At 30.4% G+C, this 17,353-nt stretch overlaps 5 protein-coding genes and 1 long non-coding RNA gene across 16 annotated transcripts in view; 2 read left to right on the forward strand and 4 right to left on the reverse strand.

Annotated features, from left to right (window-relative positions):
- The window catches only part of LOC122572122 (pseudouridine-metabolizing bifunctional protein C1861.05), a 37,941-nt gene extending 32,693 nt beyond the window's left edge, over window positions 1–5,248 (forward strand). For all 4 annotated transcript variants that reach the window (XM_043736731.1, XM_043736732.1, XM_043736733.1 and 1 more), the window contains 2 exons: window positions 4,500–4,744; window positions 4,814–5,248. In XM_043736731.1, coding sequence (XP_043592666.1) covers window positions 4,500–4,744; window positions 4,814–5,116 — 548 coding nt within the window. In that variant the 3' untranslated portion in view covers window positions 5,117–5,248. The remainder of the gene's footprint in view (window positions 1–4,499; window positions 4,745–4,813) is intronic.
- On the reverse strand, window positions 342–1,898 carry LOC122572140. Its single transcript, XM_043736776.1, has 2 exons — window positions 1,455–1,898; window positions 342–1,360 (listed from the first exon to the last, which is right to left on the reverse strand). The coding sequence occupies exons 1-2, from the start codon at window positions 1,729–1,731 to the stop codon at window positions 972–974; spliced, it is 666 nt and encodes a 221-aa protein (XP_043592711.1). The 5' UTR covers window positions 1,732–1,898; the 3' UTR covers window positions 342–971.
- Window positions 3,089–4,365, reverse strand: LOC122572142. The gene is made up of 2 exons (XM_043736778.1): window positions 3,942–4,365; window positions 3,089–3,860 (listed from the first exon to the last, which is right to left on the reverse strand). Exons 1-2 carry the CDS (start codon window positions 4,075–4,077, stop codon window positions 3,358–3,360), a joined length of 639 nt encoding a protein of 212 aa, XP_043592713.1. The 5' UTR covers window positions 4,078–4,365; the 3' UTR covers window positions 3,089–3,357.
- Window positions 5,137–7,910, reverse strand: LOC122572128 (deoxyribodipyrimidine photo-lyase-like). 4 transcript variants are annotated; one of them, XM_043736742.1, is made up of 7 exons: window positions 7,021–7,328; window positions 6,828–6,954; window positions 6,712–6,753; window positions 6,425–6,627; window positions 5,806–6,356; window positions 5,498–5,739; window positions 5,137–5,424 (listed from the first exon to the last, which is right to left on the reverse strand). In XM_043736742.1, the coding sequence occupies exons 1-7, from the start codon at window positions 7,093–7,095 to the stop codon at window positions 5,264–5,266; spliced, it is 1,401 nt and encodes a 466-aa protein (XP_043592677.1). In that variant the 5' UTR covers window positions 7,096–7,328; the 3' UTR covers window positions 5,137–5,263. The 4 variants fall into 4 exon arrangements, with proteins under 4 accessions (XP_043592677.1, XP_043592679.1, XP_043592678.1 ...); XM_043736744.1 differs by having other exon boundaries at window positions 5,806–5,986; window positions 6,110–6,356; window positions 6,425–6,753; XM_043736743.1 differs by lacking the exon at window positions 7,021–7,328 and adding an exon at window positions 7,775–7,910 and having other exon boundaries at window positions 6,425–6,753.
- Window positions 7,459–14,342, forward strand: LOC122572119 (integrator complex subunit 6). 5 transcript variants are annotated; one of them, XM_043736724.1, is made up of 10 exons: window positions 8,920–8,960; window positions 9,137–9,214; window positions 9,855–9,914; window positions 10,431–10,670; window positions 10,767–10,947; window positions 11,037–11,761; window positions 11,840–12,112; window positions 12,193–12,526; window positions 12,633–13,376; window positions 13,486–14,342. In XM_043736724.1, the coding sequence occupies exons 4-10, from the start codon at window positions 10,461–10,463 to the stop codon at window positions 13,692–13,694; spliced, it is 2,676 nt and encodes an 891-aa protein (XP_043592659.1). In that variant the 5' UTR covers window positions 8,920–8,960; window positions 9,137–9,214; window positions 9,855–9,914; window positions 10,431–10,460; the 3' UTR covers window positions 13,695–14,342. The 5 variants fall into 5 exon arrangements, with proteins under 5 accessions (XP_043592658.1, XP_043592655.1, XP_043592656.1 ...); XM_043736723.1 differs by lacking the exons at window positions 8,920–8,960; window positions 9,855–9,914 and adding an exon at window positions 7,459–7,496; XM_043736720.1 differs by lacking the exons at window positions 8,920–8,960; window positions 9,855–9,914 and adding an exon at window positions 7,969–8,127.
- A 656-nt stretch (window positions 14,343–14,998) lies between these two features.
- Window positions 14,999–17,338, reverse strand: LOC122572146. Its single transcript, XR_006318383.1, has 2 exons — window positions 16,532–17,338; window positions 14,999–16,268 (listed from the first exon to the last, which is right to left on the reverse strand). It is a non-coding gene; the product is annotated as an uncharacterized LOC122572146 (long non-coding RNA).
- Window positions 17,339–17,353: the final 15 nt, after the last annotated feature.

Raw genomic sequence — 17,353 nt, forward strand, 5'->3', positions numbered from 1 at the left:
GAAATTAATTTAACAATCAAAAGATATTTATAAACATAACGAAAAAATATATAATAAACAATTAATAGAGGTTATGAATGTTTTTCACTCACTGCAAGTCTAAGAAATAATATTGCTTACTTAAAGCGCGATAATATTTTTGTTTATCAACAGACATTATTAATATTTTGCTTTTTCCTTTAATCCTTAAAATATTCTACCTATCGTAAACTTGCTACATCACATTCGTTTCACTACCAATAATGTAACTTAATGTTAGTTGACATCCTGTAAGATTTCTACTTTCTATAGTCAGATCAGTGGTTCTCAAACAAAATAATATATAAATAATAACTATTTTCAACATTTAATCTTATCTTTATTGAAGTAAAGATATATTACAAAAACGATACATTGTGCTTAGTTAAAAACAATTTTTTTATAATTTACAGTCAAGGACGAATAATTAAATTAATTCATATAATTATGTTAGTATTTTTATACGTGTAAATTACACTAGTCTTTACAAATCTTGTACATATAAATTGACCACTGGCAGTAGATGTTTACATTGTAAAACTTATACAACTTTCCATAACAACTTCCTATAATTCAAGAAAAAAGAAATTTTTCTATTGGATACAATTGAGATTACTCTTCTTTTGCTAAAATAATTAACTTTAGATATATTTCCATTAACTTTCACTTTTAGTATAATTTAATTTCCAAAAAGTTAATTAACAAGTAAAACAACAATAAAAATACAAAGGTTCCCTTCTCAATGCTACTTAATACAATTTATACATATCTTGTATATATAAAACTTACAAAAATACAAATCTTGTTTTATAACATACTTTGTACTAGAATAATAGAAAACATGTCTTATAACATACTATTATTAAAAACCAGCTAATATATGGACGGAATAATATTACAAAATTTTAGCACTAAATTGTTGTGCAGGTCTTATGTAACAATAATACTCTAGCTCATGTACGAGATTCAAGCTGGAATCTTGTTTGAGATTCTTTTAAATACTCTCGTTTTTTACGTTGAACATTTGCTTCAACGAGGAGAAGAGCTCCTGCTATAATTGTCAATACACTACCCACAGCTGCCATTACAAAGGACCAACCAAAGAAATTGTTTGCATGTCCAGGCATCCAGCCATCGGTATTTCCAAGGCAAGCAAATATAATTACTGCTAGTCCACCACTTATTCCACCAACAAACAGTAAACCTCCAATTGTCATGATAAGTTGTACATAACGTCTTTGTTCTGGATCACAACATAGAGTGAACAATAATACCAATACAAATGATACCATACTCAACAGGAAGCATAGAGTAAAGAAAAACTGTGTTGCTATCATAAATGCTGTAACAAAGAGATTAGTGATACAATTACAACATGTTACTTTGATAAATTTATAAGTATTAATGAGAGTGATTAAGCTAAAGAAGAAACTTACGAGGTAGTAGAAAGCCTCGAATATCAGAATAACCTGCAGTGAAGGGATCATAAACCCATCTACAACCAACAAAAAAGCGTCTGGGTGCGTCCATTTCTTGAGGATTTGGAAGTGATCTAAAGCAATGCGTCCACAAGCCTAATTTGTCGAGTTTTGCGCCAGTGATACGATAATCACTCACTAACCATGCTGGTGTACCAAATGCAACGCAAACACACACGAAAGCAACGATAAAGACACCGACACCTACATTGCCGGAAAAGCTTCTCTTCTTCATCGTGAAAAAATTGTTTCGTGAATGATCACGATGTAAAACAACGCGTACGACAAACAATTCAAATCTACTGATCTAGTAAAGATCCCACGGCATTAACCACACCCAAACACGTTATGTTGTATGATGACCATGTAGCTTACCATACCATCCAACCTAACCTTGTAAAATCGTGAGTATCCCACGAGTACAAACTAGCAGTTATGACAAGAAAAGGGTTCTCAATGCCTAATTAAAATATTATTTAAATATGTCAACTATATTTAAAAAAGAAATTTTAATGAAATATCTTTTTTCTGTTATCAGTTACGAAACATAGGCGATATAATAGTCATTTATTAACATTCGTACATTTAAATGATAAATGCCGTTAAACTGTTAAAAATTGCTAAAAATTGCTAAAAAGTACATTAAAAATTTTGCGTGATATCTAATAATGTTAAAGTTAAAAAAATCTTTATATTATTCAAATACTTGATGAAAGGTACTTTAAATGCTATAGAATGATAAACAAACACTTAAAATGGGAGACGCTGCTAGTATGAGAATTTTTTATAAATTTCTATTGTAGTAACGACATTACGTCATTGACGTTTCAACTTACATATTTTTACATCGTGAAATCTTAAATCGTAAATGAAACGGAAATACTAAAATGTATTTTTTCTTATTTAGGTCAATTTTCTCGGCTATTAAAGTCTTTAATAATAAAAATTTACGAAATCAATGTAAACTATTAAGCTTAAAGAGATAGCTCCGAAAAATGATAAAAAAGATTTCTAACGAATTGTTGTTTTGTATTTTATAAAAAAGAATTTGTTTAATTCATATCCATGAACTTCAATTAAGATTCTTGAAATTGAGATGACTTATTCTACTATTCAGTTTATGTATGATTCACCGAGATGCAATTCATATTACTTAATGTCATTAAAATTAAAACAATATCGCAAAAAAAATATTCATGATGAAATTGAAATTTACTATTCATTATACACGTCATTTTATTAATAATTTTACATTTCCGTAAATATTGTTAAATATCAAAGGATGATACGGAACCAATAGTAACACCTTTTCCTGGTGTGATCGATATAGTACGTGAAATTGTAGAAGTTGCTGATTAAAATAGGAGCTAAACTAGGTCAACGACTTACACCTGACGTCGATCTTCGTGCACGCAATCTTAGTCGTAACTCACGTTGAATTATTTGCCCCGATAATAAAATGGGTCAGAGCCTGACCATATTTACCCTTTGCAACCTATTTATTTTGCTTTAATCCGCAACTTACGCATATATTTATTTATCAAAAAGGCAAATATGACAGAAAAATTAACATAAATGCGAAGAAGAGGAGATATGATTTCGAACAAATTACTTTATTCAACTTCGTTCTTCATATAATTCTCTAACATTTCACTTCACTTACATAATTAAGGCCACTTATATCTAAAATCTCTTCTATGGACGGATTCGTTAACAAAGTTAACATACAAATTATTTTACAAAACAATAAATACAGCATATTTATGTAACATTTTATTACAAAGACGTATAAAATATCTTTTTTATATTATTAACTCCAACTTTCCCCAAAAGCATATAAAAAATTATTGCATTTATAACTTTAAATGGTTGTATGTGTTTTTTGTTCTTCCCGTAATATTCTTTCTTGTTTCTTTCTGTGCCTACGGCCTTCAATCAAGAACAATGTACCTGCTATAACCAAAGTAAAGCTACCAATAACAGCTAATGCATAAGACCAGCTAATGTTATTATGCTCCCAATTGGGCATCCAGTCTCTACCATCGCCTCGTGCACCAAATATTATAACAGCAATAATACCACATATTCCACCTAGTACCAAATTTCCACCAGTTGTCCATAGAAGCAACTGATATTTATCATGATGTTGTGAGCAACATGTATATAATACAGTTAAGAAACCTCCTATTAATAATAAAGTCAGACATAATGTGAAAAAGAATTGTGTTGCAACAAAGAAATCTGGCAGGAGTATATCATGTATTATGTAATATTCTTCTTCAAACACCCACCAACAACCATAAAATTTAGTGTCATACAAATGATGCGGATCTCCAAATCCTTGGAAGCATACCTGCCATAAACCTATAATAACATATTATAAGGCAATATAGTATTTAAATAGTATTTTTCTTACTAATATGTCAAATATGTAAATCAAATTACCGATTTTGACAAATTTTGGATTTTCCAATTTTCCATCGGTTTCAAGCCAGTTGGGTGTGGTGAATGCAATGATGATTGAAAGAAATGCAAGTGCTGTGCATATAACAGCAGCTTTACCGTTTAGAGTTTTACTCATTCTATTGCTTTATTTTGTAAATAAGTTTTTTAAGTTTGACTTGTTTTACGTAGTTTTCAGATTTGCTTTTAAGCAGCTTTTAGGTTTTAAATCGGAATGTGGTAATGTGACACATACACTATGCGTTATGTTTTGCGTTGTGTATGCGGTATGCGTCTATGAGACGATGAAACAAATGATTAATAGATGTCCATTCACATGAAGAATTTTTAGCGCTCTAGCAGCGCTCCATATTGCGAGGAATGTATTTAGTCTTAGCGCCATTATTTAAATAGCATCTTAAAGCCAAACAATTAGTATATAAAAATTACATCCAGTGTATTAAGATAACAAAAATATGTTTAACATAAAATTTAAAAAATAATTATATTTGTAAATTGGACTATGATGTATTAAAATCAAACATGACATTTATTTTTTAGTTTGGTATGAACCCACGGATGTGAACAAGGCAACTAAAGTATTTAAAGCAAAATCACAATGGCAAAATGTTTTGCATTTTATATCACCAAATAGAAATGAACTATCAGCTATTGGGAAATATCTTGGCATATCGGTACCTGACAACAAATTATCTATAGACTTAGAAGAAGTAAAAACAATTGCAGAGCAAGTAGCTGAATTTATCCCAGTGGTTATAAGTACACTAGGATCACAAGGAGTATTGGTAAATATTTAATAATTGGAACAAATCTGAAAAAATATAAATATAGAATTTAATAATTATTTTTTATAGGTCGTTCGTAAAGCCCTTGGAAATGATCCCTTTTACGATAAAGAAGGAAAATTGGTTGCTCATACTATGGTCACTTCTCGCCTATATCCCCCCTTATCTTTTATTTCTGATGATCCAAAAGAAACATACAATGTGAGTGGTTGTGGTGACTGTCTTACTGCTGGAATAATTTATGGAATTCATAAAAATTTAGATGAAACCAGCTGTCTTTCCTTAGCTCTAAAGGCTGCTGCACTTTCTTTAACTTCATTAGATGCAGTCCCCGCTTCACTTTCATTATTATGCAATGATGCACAATGTTGATAAATATTAAACATTGGAAATTATATATTGGTATAAAATACTTTAATTATATATAATATATATTTTTATAAGATTGAGATTAAATGTGGACGGATAGATTTTAATAAATAATTAATAACTACATAATTATAATTAGTGGCTATGATTTTATATAAGTTCATTAGATTTCTTCTTTCCCCATTTCGTGACAAATTCGGCAACATTAAATTTTCGTTTACATCCATTATAATTCATATATCTTATTTTCCCAAATATATCTCTTTCTGGCCAACCATGATCATGGACACCACAGATAGACCACATACAACCTAGAAGCACAAATAGAATGTACATATTGTGTAATAATAAAATATATCACAGAAGTACAGATAGAGAACTGACCTACATAACCATTCGGATCACAACCATCGATACTGTACTTATTATTTAAATAATTGGCCCATTCTAAAGCAATCTCAGGTGTTTCAGTCCATTCTAATAATTTCTTTGCCCAATACATTCTTAAGAATCCATGCATTTTTCCTGTTATTATCATTTGATTTTGACATGCATTCCATAAATCATCATGTGTTTTAGAGTTTTCCAACTGACTTAAAGAATATACATATTTTCTTGTATCCTTCCTAGATTGTAATAAAATGTTAACAACAATATAATGTACACAACTTGTAATAAATAAAATAAATTACCGATGTTTATTTAGTGTTCTTATAGCCCAAGGATAGGCACCTTCAACAAGATCGTACTTTTCATTATAGAAACAAAAATTATCACTAAGTTCTCTTCTAATAATAGCTTCCTCCATGAAGGATTCAACTGATTTTTTATACAATCCTTTATATTCTTGTATTTCCAAAATACAACGTTGTACTGAGATCATACCAAAATGAAACCAAGGTGATAAATTACTGATGGCATTTGACAAAGGATTATTATGTTCATCTCCATATTTTTGTAAGTGATTCTGTATAAAATTTTCAAGTTCCTTAATACCATTTCTATATCCTGGTTTAGCCCATGTAATTTCAGCTGTTGGCTCACTTGCTTCTACATCTTGCAAAGTTATATCCCAATTGTTGTTTTCAAATTTTTCTTTTGTTAAATATGGGTGCTTAATAACAGGAGGAAATTCTGTTAAAAATTCCTGTAGTTTTGTATTTATTTTATTTCTGATGGTTTTAGCAGCAAATTCTTGTTTTGATGATGCATACCAACAAGGCACAATATTATGAGCATCTACCTTTAAAAGATGTATATTAACATATCAAAGGATTATCTGTAAATTACATCAACTAAAATCGTGTTTACTTGACAAATAGGGACATCTTCTGGAAGGTTCTTTTGTACATTATCGATCCATGACATAGGTAACTTTAGTGGATAAAAATCAACGATCACAGTCCCCATGTTATATGTTTTTACAAATTTAAGAATACTCTCATTTGGTTCACCATGTAAAAGATGAAAGTTTAGATTTAATTGTTTGCATTCTTCTTCAATCTCCATTAATCCTTTTAAAAGAAATTTGTAATATCTCATAGAAGCATTTAGGAAACTTGGCATTATGCAAAAACATATATGGAGGGGTACATTACTTTTCACAGCAATTTTCTGGGCAAAGAGCAGAGCCCAATTGTCTAAAAATGTTAAATGTTATTAATAAACTAATAATAATGAAAGAACTATGTAGAACTATGTATTAAATATATACCTTGTGTCCTAATATCACGAAACATCCAATACAAGATACCCTTACAGTTTTCTTTAACATCATTTAATTTACTTAAATATTGAATACGTTGTTTATTAAAATTAAATGTCATAATAGATTCAGATACCTAAAAAATAACAAAATATTCAAAGAAGTATATTTTACTAATTTTCTCAAAAAAGAATTATCTTACATTTTTTCTATTCTCCTCAAATTTTTTTAGAAGATTGACAACTTTTTTGCGCTTAGATGGATTCAGCTCATCCATATTTTTGTGTACAATTTTATTTATACTAAATAATACTGAAATATCTATACATATAATACTTTGTAGGATCCTTACAACTTTTGAACTTAACAACTTGACTATAGAATATTAAATCATATTACGCAATACATATATCTTACAGCTTAGAATATATAAAATATAGAACAATTTATCTAAATCATTTAACTGCTAAAACGCTACTAGCTTAGAGTTAAAAACCCGCCATATTAGAGTCCGTACTGTTACTTATTTTCTGATTGGTTATTCCCTTGAATCAGCTGAGTTTTATTATGTTCATAAAATTTTTAATAGACTTATCAAATAGGTAAAAATAGAAAAATGAAAGATAACTGGAGGACACAGTGCAGCATTAAAATAAAAGAAAACGTAAAAATGGATGGGTAAAGAATTATTCAATAATATATATGATTCAAAGCAATTTATTTTAATTCATTGTAACATATACAGTAAATTCCTTACGCATTGTTTGTTTCTTCGCTGACTGCTTGATATCATTGAAACAGAATAAATCAAAATATGTTGGGTTACATACATTACACAACACACATTCCATTATATACTATTACACGATTATAATAAAAAGATAAAAAAGATAAGAAAGAAATATGCACTCGAAGCAGCGCAAAATTTTCCTAACAAGATAAAATAAATAGGTTACCTATTAATTGTAACATTATGTTTCTTCTTGCATACATGTATCTATTCATTTGGACAAGTTGAAACAAACCCAACTTTACGACACACTGTGTGATCGTAGAACGTATAAAATGTGTAGAAGTAGTATGCAACAACTATTCTATTCGATAGAAGTAAACAGCGTTTCGATACGCACTTATACAATGTCGAAACACGATGCGTTTCATACATACAGTGATAGAGATGAAAGTTTACTTGGAGGGAGAACAGCCAATAGAAATAAACTCCACGAAATCACGTGGTTTGCGACGCAGTGTAACCACGAGCAAGATAAAGCTACTGTCAACAGAGACGAATGAAACACCGAGAGAGAAGGTTAAGTTTTGTTCTCGTTAAATTGAAAGAGTAAGAAAGAACGGTAGGTAAAGAGAAAGACAGTCGTATATACATCGGTAGTAAGGAAGGAGATGAAGGACTGAGAACGATAGAAACTATACGTGAAAAGACAAAGGATATCGTGAGAGCGAGAAAGAGAAGGATAAAGGAAGGGGAGAATAGGAAACGAAGAGAGGGACAGACGAAAGAACAAGCGGACAGACTGGCAGACGGACTTGTCCGACTCACGACTCGCGATCTCGTGGCTGCGTTTCAGCTGCTGTCCCGTGTGCCGCTGTCCACCAGGCACATTCGAGCACCAGAGGCGCGCGACGTAGCAGTAGATATTCGGTTCGGTGTAGAGAAAGAGGGGAAAAGACGTACATATATATACATATATTAATATATATATATACTATACACACACGTATACACATACATACATACATACATACATACATACATACATACATATATATAGAAAAAGAGGGAAAGAGAAGTAAAAAGAAAAGAAAGAGAGAGATCGAAAAAGAGTAAGAACGAAGCGGGCGCCGTTACGATAAAAGAAGTTTTTCGGAGAGCGTATTCGGGAGCGTTCAATGGTCGAAGCAGCTATGCGCCACGCCGTCGTAGGGCTGTTAGCTAGCTAGTTCTGACTACGGGAGGTCTCGGGCCGCAGTTACGACCTCGAGAACGAGCGGGTTCGCCTCGCGAAGATGACCATAATAGTCTTTTTGATCGACACGTCGGCCTCCATGAATCAGAGGGCATATTTGGGCGGGCGACCCACGCTTTTGGATGTAGCCAAGAGCGCCGTGGAGACTTTCGTGAAGGTACGCTAGTCAGACAGCTTTCCCGGCCGGGAGATTCAATTGTGATTGCTGTGCCCAATCATTAGCTCGTGTGCCATTGTCAAAAAGAGCAACGTGTAATAACGGACTCTCTGCCTTTTACTTTCCTGCAATTCGTTATTTTTAATCGTTCAATCCTTTTTTCTTTTTTTCTCTAGGTGAGACAAAGATCACCAGAGAGTCGTGGAGATCGTTACATGCTCCTGACCTTCGAAGATCCGCCCCAGAATATCAAGGTATGTTTTTCTTCGTATTACACTTGCTTTTACATTCGTATCTTTCACACTTTTTATCCTTTTCCCTTTTTCTTGTTCCTAAGATCATTGCATCTCTTTCTTACACGCACACATACGCTAGCTAGCTACCATGTATAGTATCTCATGCATAAAACTTTCAATTATATCTTTTCACTCAAATATCTTTTCTGTTTTTCCTTTCAAATGCATTCATGATTCGTTGTCTTATATGACCAATCGATGCATTCATGCAGAATTGCCATGTTATTGGTCCCCTTCGATTGCTGAATAATTGATAGTCAGCAAGAAGGCAGCAAAGTGCAGCGTGCACTTGCCGTATCTTCTGTCCTCCGTTACGGAAGAGCAGCATTGTGGGTAGTAATACGCGAGTGGGGGCCTGCCCACGAGGGTTTCTTTCTTTATGGTTACATGCGCGCCAAATTTACGAAATTGATATATACGATTTCGTTGATAAGACAAACTCACATGTGTTTCTTTTTTAAATTTTAGAATCTATGCTTTGTTAATCCCTCTCCAACAAAAATTTTCTTTTAATTTTATAACAAAATTTTGATTTCATCCCATCCTACTCAATTTTGTGTTTATGAAATTTATTTATAAGTAGAGGTCTCTTTTTCAGAATTGAACATGATGATCAATTAAGAATGGCCCAAGGTTGAAAGTTGTTATAAGGATTAAGGTACTGTCACCAGTTTGGTAATGGTAGAGAAGTAAAATAAGTTTTCCATATGACAGTGGATCCTGAGACAATAAAGAATTATCATGCATTGGATAGAAGTTAACTTAAATATTGTTGATACAATGATAAATTTAAAAAATCACCAATGTAATTGACAATGAACATTGTGAATTTTTTATGACTATTCTTTATTGTCTGCATATTTAATGTTACATGGAGGTTCTCATTATTGCAGAATAATTTTCTTCTCCTCCATTGTTGCTAAACTTTAGTGACAGAACTCCAAACCTTGTAATAAGTTATAATTTTGCATCTTTTTTGAATCATTAGCTTTATCATTATTTTTGTTTTAGAAATAAATTGAAAACTAAAGATCAAGATTCTTCCAATAGAGACAATTCAATAGACATTTCAATAAGAACATATATGATTTTTTATATTATTATATTACGTTGAAAAAGAAATTGTTTTCTCTTGGTCTCGATATATAAGTAAACAAATATTCTTTTCTTTTAGGCTGGATGGAAGGAAAATTTAGCAACTTTTATGAACGAGCTTAAAAATTTACAATGTGTTGGGCTAACAACACTAGGTGCTGCTTTGAAACATGCTTTAGATGTTTTAAACATAAATCGTATGCAAACTGGCATAGATACATATGGACAGGGAAGATGTCCCTTTTATTTGGAACCATCAGTAATTGTTGTGATTACAGATGGAGGAAAATATACGACTAATAGTGGAGTTAATCAAGATGTGAGTTTCTTAATTGTATTTAAAAAGTAGAAATACCACCATCTCTTTCCTTTTTTATGGAAAAGATAATTGAAAAACAAAAAATGATTATTGCAGTTTACACTACCGATGCACTCTCCTATACCTGGATCTGAACTAACCAAGGAGCCATTTAGATGGGATCAAAGATTATTTTCTTTGGTACTTCGTTTATCTGGAACTCCGGCTGTCGAGAGGGATACAGGTTTAGTGGCAAGTGATTCATCTCCTATAGATGCTATGTGTGAAGTTACTGGAGGTAAGGAAAAGAAAAATATTTTCATAAGATAATTTATTCTATTGCTGCTCATAAAAATACTGATATAAAAAATCTATTACTTATTGTAGGTCGTTCATATTGTATAACATCTTTTAGAATGATGATGCAATGTATAGACTCTTTGGTACAAAAGGTTCAGTCTGGTGTGGTAATAAATTTCGAAAAAATTGGACCAGATCCTCCACCTTTAAATAATGAAACACAACATGCAGACGATGATGAAAATGAGGATGAAAATAATACAATGAATGGAACACGGACGTATCTTCCTAATCCAACAGTACCAGGAAACACAGCATGGCATTCTTGTAGAAGACTGATTTATGTCCCAAGATCTGCTCAGAAAGGCTTTGCTGTGGGATTCTGGCCGATACCTGAAAGTTTCTGGCCTGATTTAAGTGCTAGTTCTTTGCCGGCTAGATCGGCACATCCGAATGTAAAATTTACTTGCACCAGTCAAGAGCCTATGGTGATAGAAAATCTTCCATTCGATAAATATGAATTAGAACCAAGTCCGTTGACGCAGTACATATTAGCCAGAAAACAACCGACAATTTGTTGGCAAGTTTTTGTGGCGAATTCTTATAAATCAAGTGAAGTGGGTCATCCATTTGGATATTTAAAAGCAAGCACTAATTTAACGTGCGTAAATTTATTTGTCATGCCTTACAACTATCCAGTACTTTTGCCTTTATTGGAAGAACTGTTTAAAGTGCATAGATTGAAACCAACGAATGAATGGCGAACACAATTTCAAAATTACATGAGAACAATGCCTACTTATTATGCAGCAGTAAGTTTTTAATTGATTATCAGAATATTTAATTGCTTTATTAGTAAATTTGAATAACAGTGCAATTTTGTATTACAGTCCCTCAGGAGAGCTTTAACTAGAATGGGTGCACCTACACCATTAGCTCAAACATTAATACCTGATAATATGGATAATTCGTTATCCTATAGCGTCTTAAATTATTTAAAACGGTTAAAAAATCAAGCTAAAATTGAATTTGACAGACTATGTAATGAAGTTCTTTCCAAACAACTTGCTACTGCCAATATGACAAAAAATTTAGTGAATGGTAGTACAACAGTAACAGAAGGTGTGAGAGTTATTCCTAGGACTCCTTTAAAAAAAGATTTGGTAAATATTTGTTATTATCTACTATAGAAAAATATTTGTATTCTTACAGAATTAATGTCGTTTTTTAATCTAATCTTCAGGTGTCACATCCATTATTACAAGATAAATTTACCGGATTGAGGGATCAATTAAATGAATTCGGTGGTTTTGTAGTCGGATTAGTTAGAAATCAGCAACGTGGTGCGCATAGTTATAGGAACGCATTTGACGTTCCACGAAAATCTTTGTTAGATCAAGTTGTTAGAATGCGAGCCAACTTCCTGCAACCTGGATTGCTGCATACAAAATTACTTGATGATGATTACGTTCACTCAATGCCCCTAGCACAAATGGGAAATTATCAAGAATATTTGAAACGTATGACTCCACCATTGAGAGAAATAGAAAGTGCTCCAGTTAGACAACATATGTTTGGTAATAGTTCAAAATACTTGATAACTAATCTAATTATTTTAATTTAAAAATATCAAGTTTACATTTATATTGAAAGAGTATCTAATTTTTTGTGATTAAATTCCAGGTAATCCATTCAAAATAGATAAAAGAATGATGGTCGACGAAGCGGATATTGATATGGTTGGTGCAACATCTTCAACTTCCAAGGGCGGTCTTAAACGTAGCTTGCCTACATCGGATGGAGGAGGGTCGCTTGCGTCGAAACCACCGCCAAATAAACGAAAACCGGGTCCAATTCCTAAAGATGTAGTCGTACGGAGACCGTCGTATACGCCTACGAATACTCCACCGAGTTCGCCAGTACCATGGGTTGACGATACGAAAAATCAAGTGACCCCAACTGCCGACTCGAATCAAGTTTCATCAAATATAACAAATTCTACACCTAGTGTATCAAATGCGCCGTGTATTAATTCGCCGGAGAAATTAGTAAATGGCCTTGCAGAAATGCCAACAATACCAGTTTTTGAACCAATTCCAGTGGAACATACTAACAATCACATGGATGCTCCACCAACTTTAACACCGGTAGTTAATAATGTTGATACACCTAAGAGCGAAGTAAAAACCGAAAAAACGGAAAATGTTAAGAATGAGTGTAACAATCTACCTCTTAATGATTGTGTTGAAAATAGTGTGAAAGTTGAAAATTCGGTTGATGAACGATTGTCTAATCATGTCGAAGAAAAACGTGAGTCCAAAGTAGAAAAAGACAAAGTTTTGACGAAAAAAGAATTGGAAGATATTAGAAGACATAATTTGTCCGTTCGAGAACTTGTATATAAGGAAGTGCGAAGAAGAGGTACAAGTAAGTTGAAATGGATACGTATTTCTATTATCTTTTTATGTATATCTATAGTCTATGAAGAAGGGAATCTACAAAATAACTTATACCAATAATTATAATCTTGTTTCAGATTATGAAACACTATTTTCACATTTACACCAAATTCAAGGGACTCTAGATATACGACTTGCATTTTTGCGAGATATTGTGAAAGAATCATTACGATTTAAAAGACGTAATTTGGCATCATTACTAGAAGATCATTTGAAAAATCTACAAGAAGATAACTGGACTGTAAACCATAAGGTGAATCACAATGGTGCCACAAAAATAAGTTAAGAATTCATTGCATAATCGGGGCATTATTTCGATAACGAAAAGTACGAATTCAGTGAATAAGATGCAGAAAGTATAAGAGGGATACAAAATACCACAATAAAAGCAAGTCGTACATCTATAAAGCGATAAGCGTACTAGCGTTTAAGGATGTATGTTGCCAAGGCGCGAGAAGTGATAATAATTGTTAAATCTAATGAAACAAAATAGCATTCTGTACGTCAACCAAGGAGATATGATTTCAGTACTCCTTTTGTTCTTTTTTTTGTTACTGTACAGTTGGTAGAAATATGTTTTGTTCTGTATGAAAGATCAGAAAATCTATGTTATAAAATCTTTTTAGCAACAATTTAATAACTTTATAAACATTATTTAACATTCTGGATATAAATTTATTATACAATTTGTAATAATTTTTTAGTTTTTGGATTTGATATTAGAGTAAAATTACTGTATGCTATTCCTATTATATTTTTCTTCTTATCTAAAAAAAAAAAAAGAAAGAAAGAAAGAAAATTCATATAAATTTTAAGTCTCAAATGCAGGCATTTGGGATACTTCACATTTTGGGTAATAATTAACAATTGTAACTTAATGTTTAAATTCTTCTGTTTTTCAAATAAATTGATGTAAATATAACGCCCTGAAAAAGTACAACAGTATTAGAGTAGTACAATTTTACCAACTGTACGACCAAAATTAATAATAAATTGAAACAGAAATGACGATATGTTTTCTTTGACTAAGTTTTCTTATATATTTTTTTTCTAAGATTTTAGCATGTACTATATTGTGATCTAGTGTATAAATGCAGGTTCAAGGTCATTAACATATAATATGGTTTGTAAATTTAGTTGTGTATATTATTAATAGTATGAAAGTACATTTGGGTCTGATTTTTATAAACTGGAAAGATGCTTAATATGCAACATTAGAAATTTAACACATATCTTCTGTTTAAAAAGAGGTTGTAAAAATTTAAATTTTGTAAGTAAAAGGTGCATATTATTTTATCATGTAATTTGCTAAATTAAAATACTTTGAAAATAGAACTTGTTTAATCATAACGAATCTTTATTTTCTGATTTTTCTAACTTTCTCAAAAATGGAATTTATTAAAACATTTTCAACGAAGGGTTGACAGTGCCTAATGCTATTGAAAATTAGTGTAAACACGATTGTATTTATTTTTAATCCACTTCACCGATTTTGTTTCAAATGTATGTCTTATTAAGAAATAACAAACTATTGAACTGGCTGTAAAAATAAAATTCTTAATAAGAAAAGACAGGTATATTTAAAATAAATTTTATTGTTATTACTTTAATCGTTATTTCACATTGAGTAGAAGTGGGTTGAAAAGGTATACAGTAATAGCAATGATTTATATAAATAATTAATAATGTCAAAGTCACTTGTTGCTATCTATAAGGAGTAATAGTGATTTGACCAAATATTAAGTGGATTGTCCTGGATTAAATGATCAGGCAGATTATCTTACCTATTAATCAATTAATTGAATCATGAGCATTATATGTGTACTAGAACTAAAGGAGTTTCATCTGCACTGCATTCATTGTCATTATTCACATAAAAATAGGAGAAAGTTTTATGGGGCATACTAATAAATTACAACATATCATCTGTATCATTAAATAAATTTAAATATAAAGGGGCTTATTCTTTGATTTTCTCTGAATGCATTTTGATATAAAGATTATAATTATAGATATATATATTGCCCTTTTATATTTAAGCAATATTTTTTAAGTAAGATAATCAATCTGAACTTCTTCACAGGGACACTATCTATATTCTGCTCTTTGTAAATTTAGTAGTGAAATTGTATATCAAATAGTATTTATTAATTGAAACCGTTAAATGTTTAATAAATTATTTTATAATAATGGAGCTTAGCTGAGTCTTGAAGACAATGATGCTAGACGCTTACTGGCTCCAAAGAGAAATTAATAAGAAAGTTGAATGAATATAACACAAAGTGCGATTCTATAATGAATTAATAGATGATAAGAAAAACTATGATGGGATAAGTAATACAATTACAAAATTTTTGTTATAGAAATTGTAATTTTTTAATGTATTAATGTTTATTCAAGCAGATTAATTGAAGATGGTTATAAAAAATGTCAAAAATGTAGGAAAATACTTTGTACTATTTTGATTAAGATAATGCAGCTTATAAGTTTATAAAAAAAGTGTTTGTTTGTAATTTTTTTCATGAAAGTGAATTTTATAATTCAAATATGTAAAAATCATTTTAAAAAATGAAAAATTATAAATTTAATACTTTTGCACATTAAAAAAGACTAAATTATATACTTTAAAGGAAAAGACTAGAAAAATATTAGTGTTTACAATTTTTTATGCCCTACAGTCCATTAAATTAAGATGATGATTTTATCAGCAAAATATCTTCAATTTACTTCTAAGTTCAATTCAAATTGTAATTTATTATATCCATATTATATATGTGTTCTTATTGTCTCCTTTAAAATACATTCAGTTGGTTATCCTTGTATCTAATGTATTAGTATGTGCGTTATTGTACATATACCACTGTAAATAAGCATATATTAACGGTTACTATCAAAAAACTTATATTGAAATGATTGTTCCATTTTTACGTTTATATTTAAAAAGAGAAATATAGCAAATAAGCTTAAAAAATAAATTAAATGGTAATTAAAACATTTTATATGGTGTATTATTTTCATCTAATGTTTCAAATTAATTACGAAAATTATTCATTTACACATAAAATTTATGATCAAATATTTGAATAATAAAAAGACGATTAGTATACACTGGAATATACATACATATATGAAATATAGGTTATGTTTATCACACTTCGTACTAATATTATTTCAAGTTTGCTTTAAAATTTGTTCTAATTTGTTCTATAAATACAGAATATAAATAAAAGTTATATAATAAAAATAATAGTAGAAGATCTGAAAATTTATGCACGTCGATAATACCGATGATATTTATATCAATTCAATGTGTCTTGTACGTAAACAATTACTGGTCAAATAATCTATATACACAATCTATATAAACAACCTTATTTTATAAATAGAGACATTACATAACTTCTTTTAGTATTATTTAAGAATAAAAATTAATTGCGCAGTCATCGGGAGTTTATAGCGACAGATAAATATACATTCACGTTAAACAACTTCATTTAATAAATAACATATTGATATTGAAATATTGTAACACAAAGTTGTGACAAAAAGTTAATAAACATCTACTGTTGGCTTCATTATATTTATAACAGAAAGTATATATAAAATTGTAATATTAATATTTATTCATGAAACATTTATTTTCCATAAAATTAACTAACATATGAAACTGACTTTATTATCAAATCTTTGGTATTTCTTCTTGAAATTTTAATTAAGTATAAATGTACAAATATATGTATACGTGTTTATCAACAGCATTAATAAAATTTCAATCAATAATATCAAAGTAAATGTCGATTACATCCGTTACTTCAGTTTCAAAATTTGAATCTATAATACAACGTTACACACAATATATTTTATTGATATTAAAGAATATTAATAACTAAATAGTATATTTAAACGAAATACTCAGTTTATAAAATACTCTTGTAAATAATATGG

Source organism: Bombus pyrosoma, linkage group LG10 (assembly GCF_014825855.1).
Source record: "Bombus pyrosoma isolate SC7728 linkage group LG10, ASM1482585v1, whole genome shotgun sequence".
NCBI classification, from domain to species: Eukaryota; Metazoa; Arthropoda; class Insecta; order Hymenoptera; family Apidae; genus Bombus; species Bombus pyrosoma.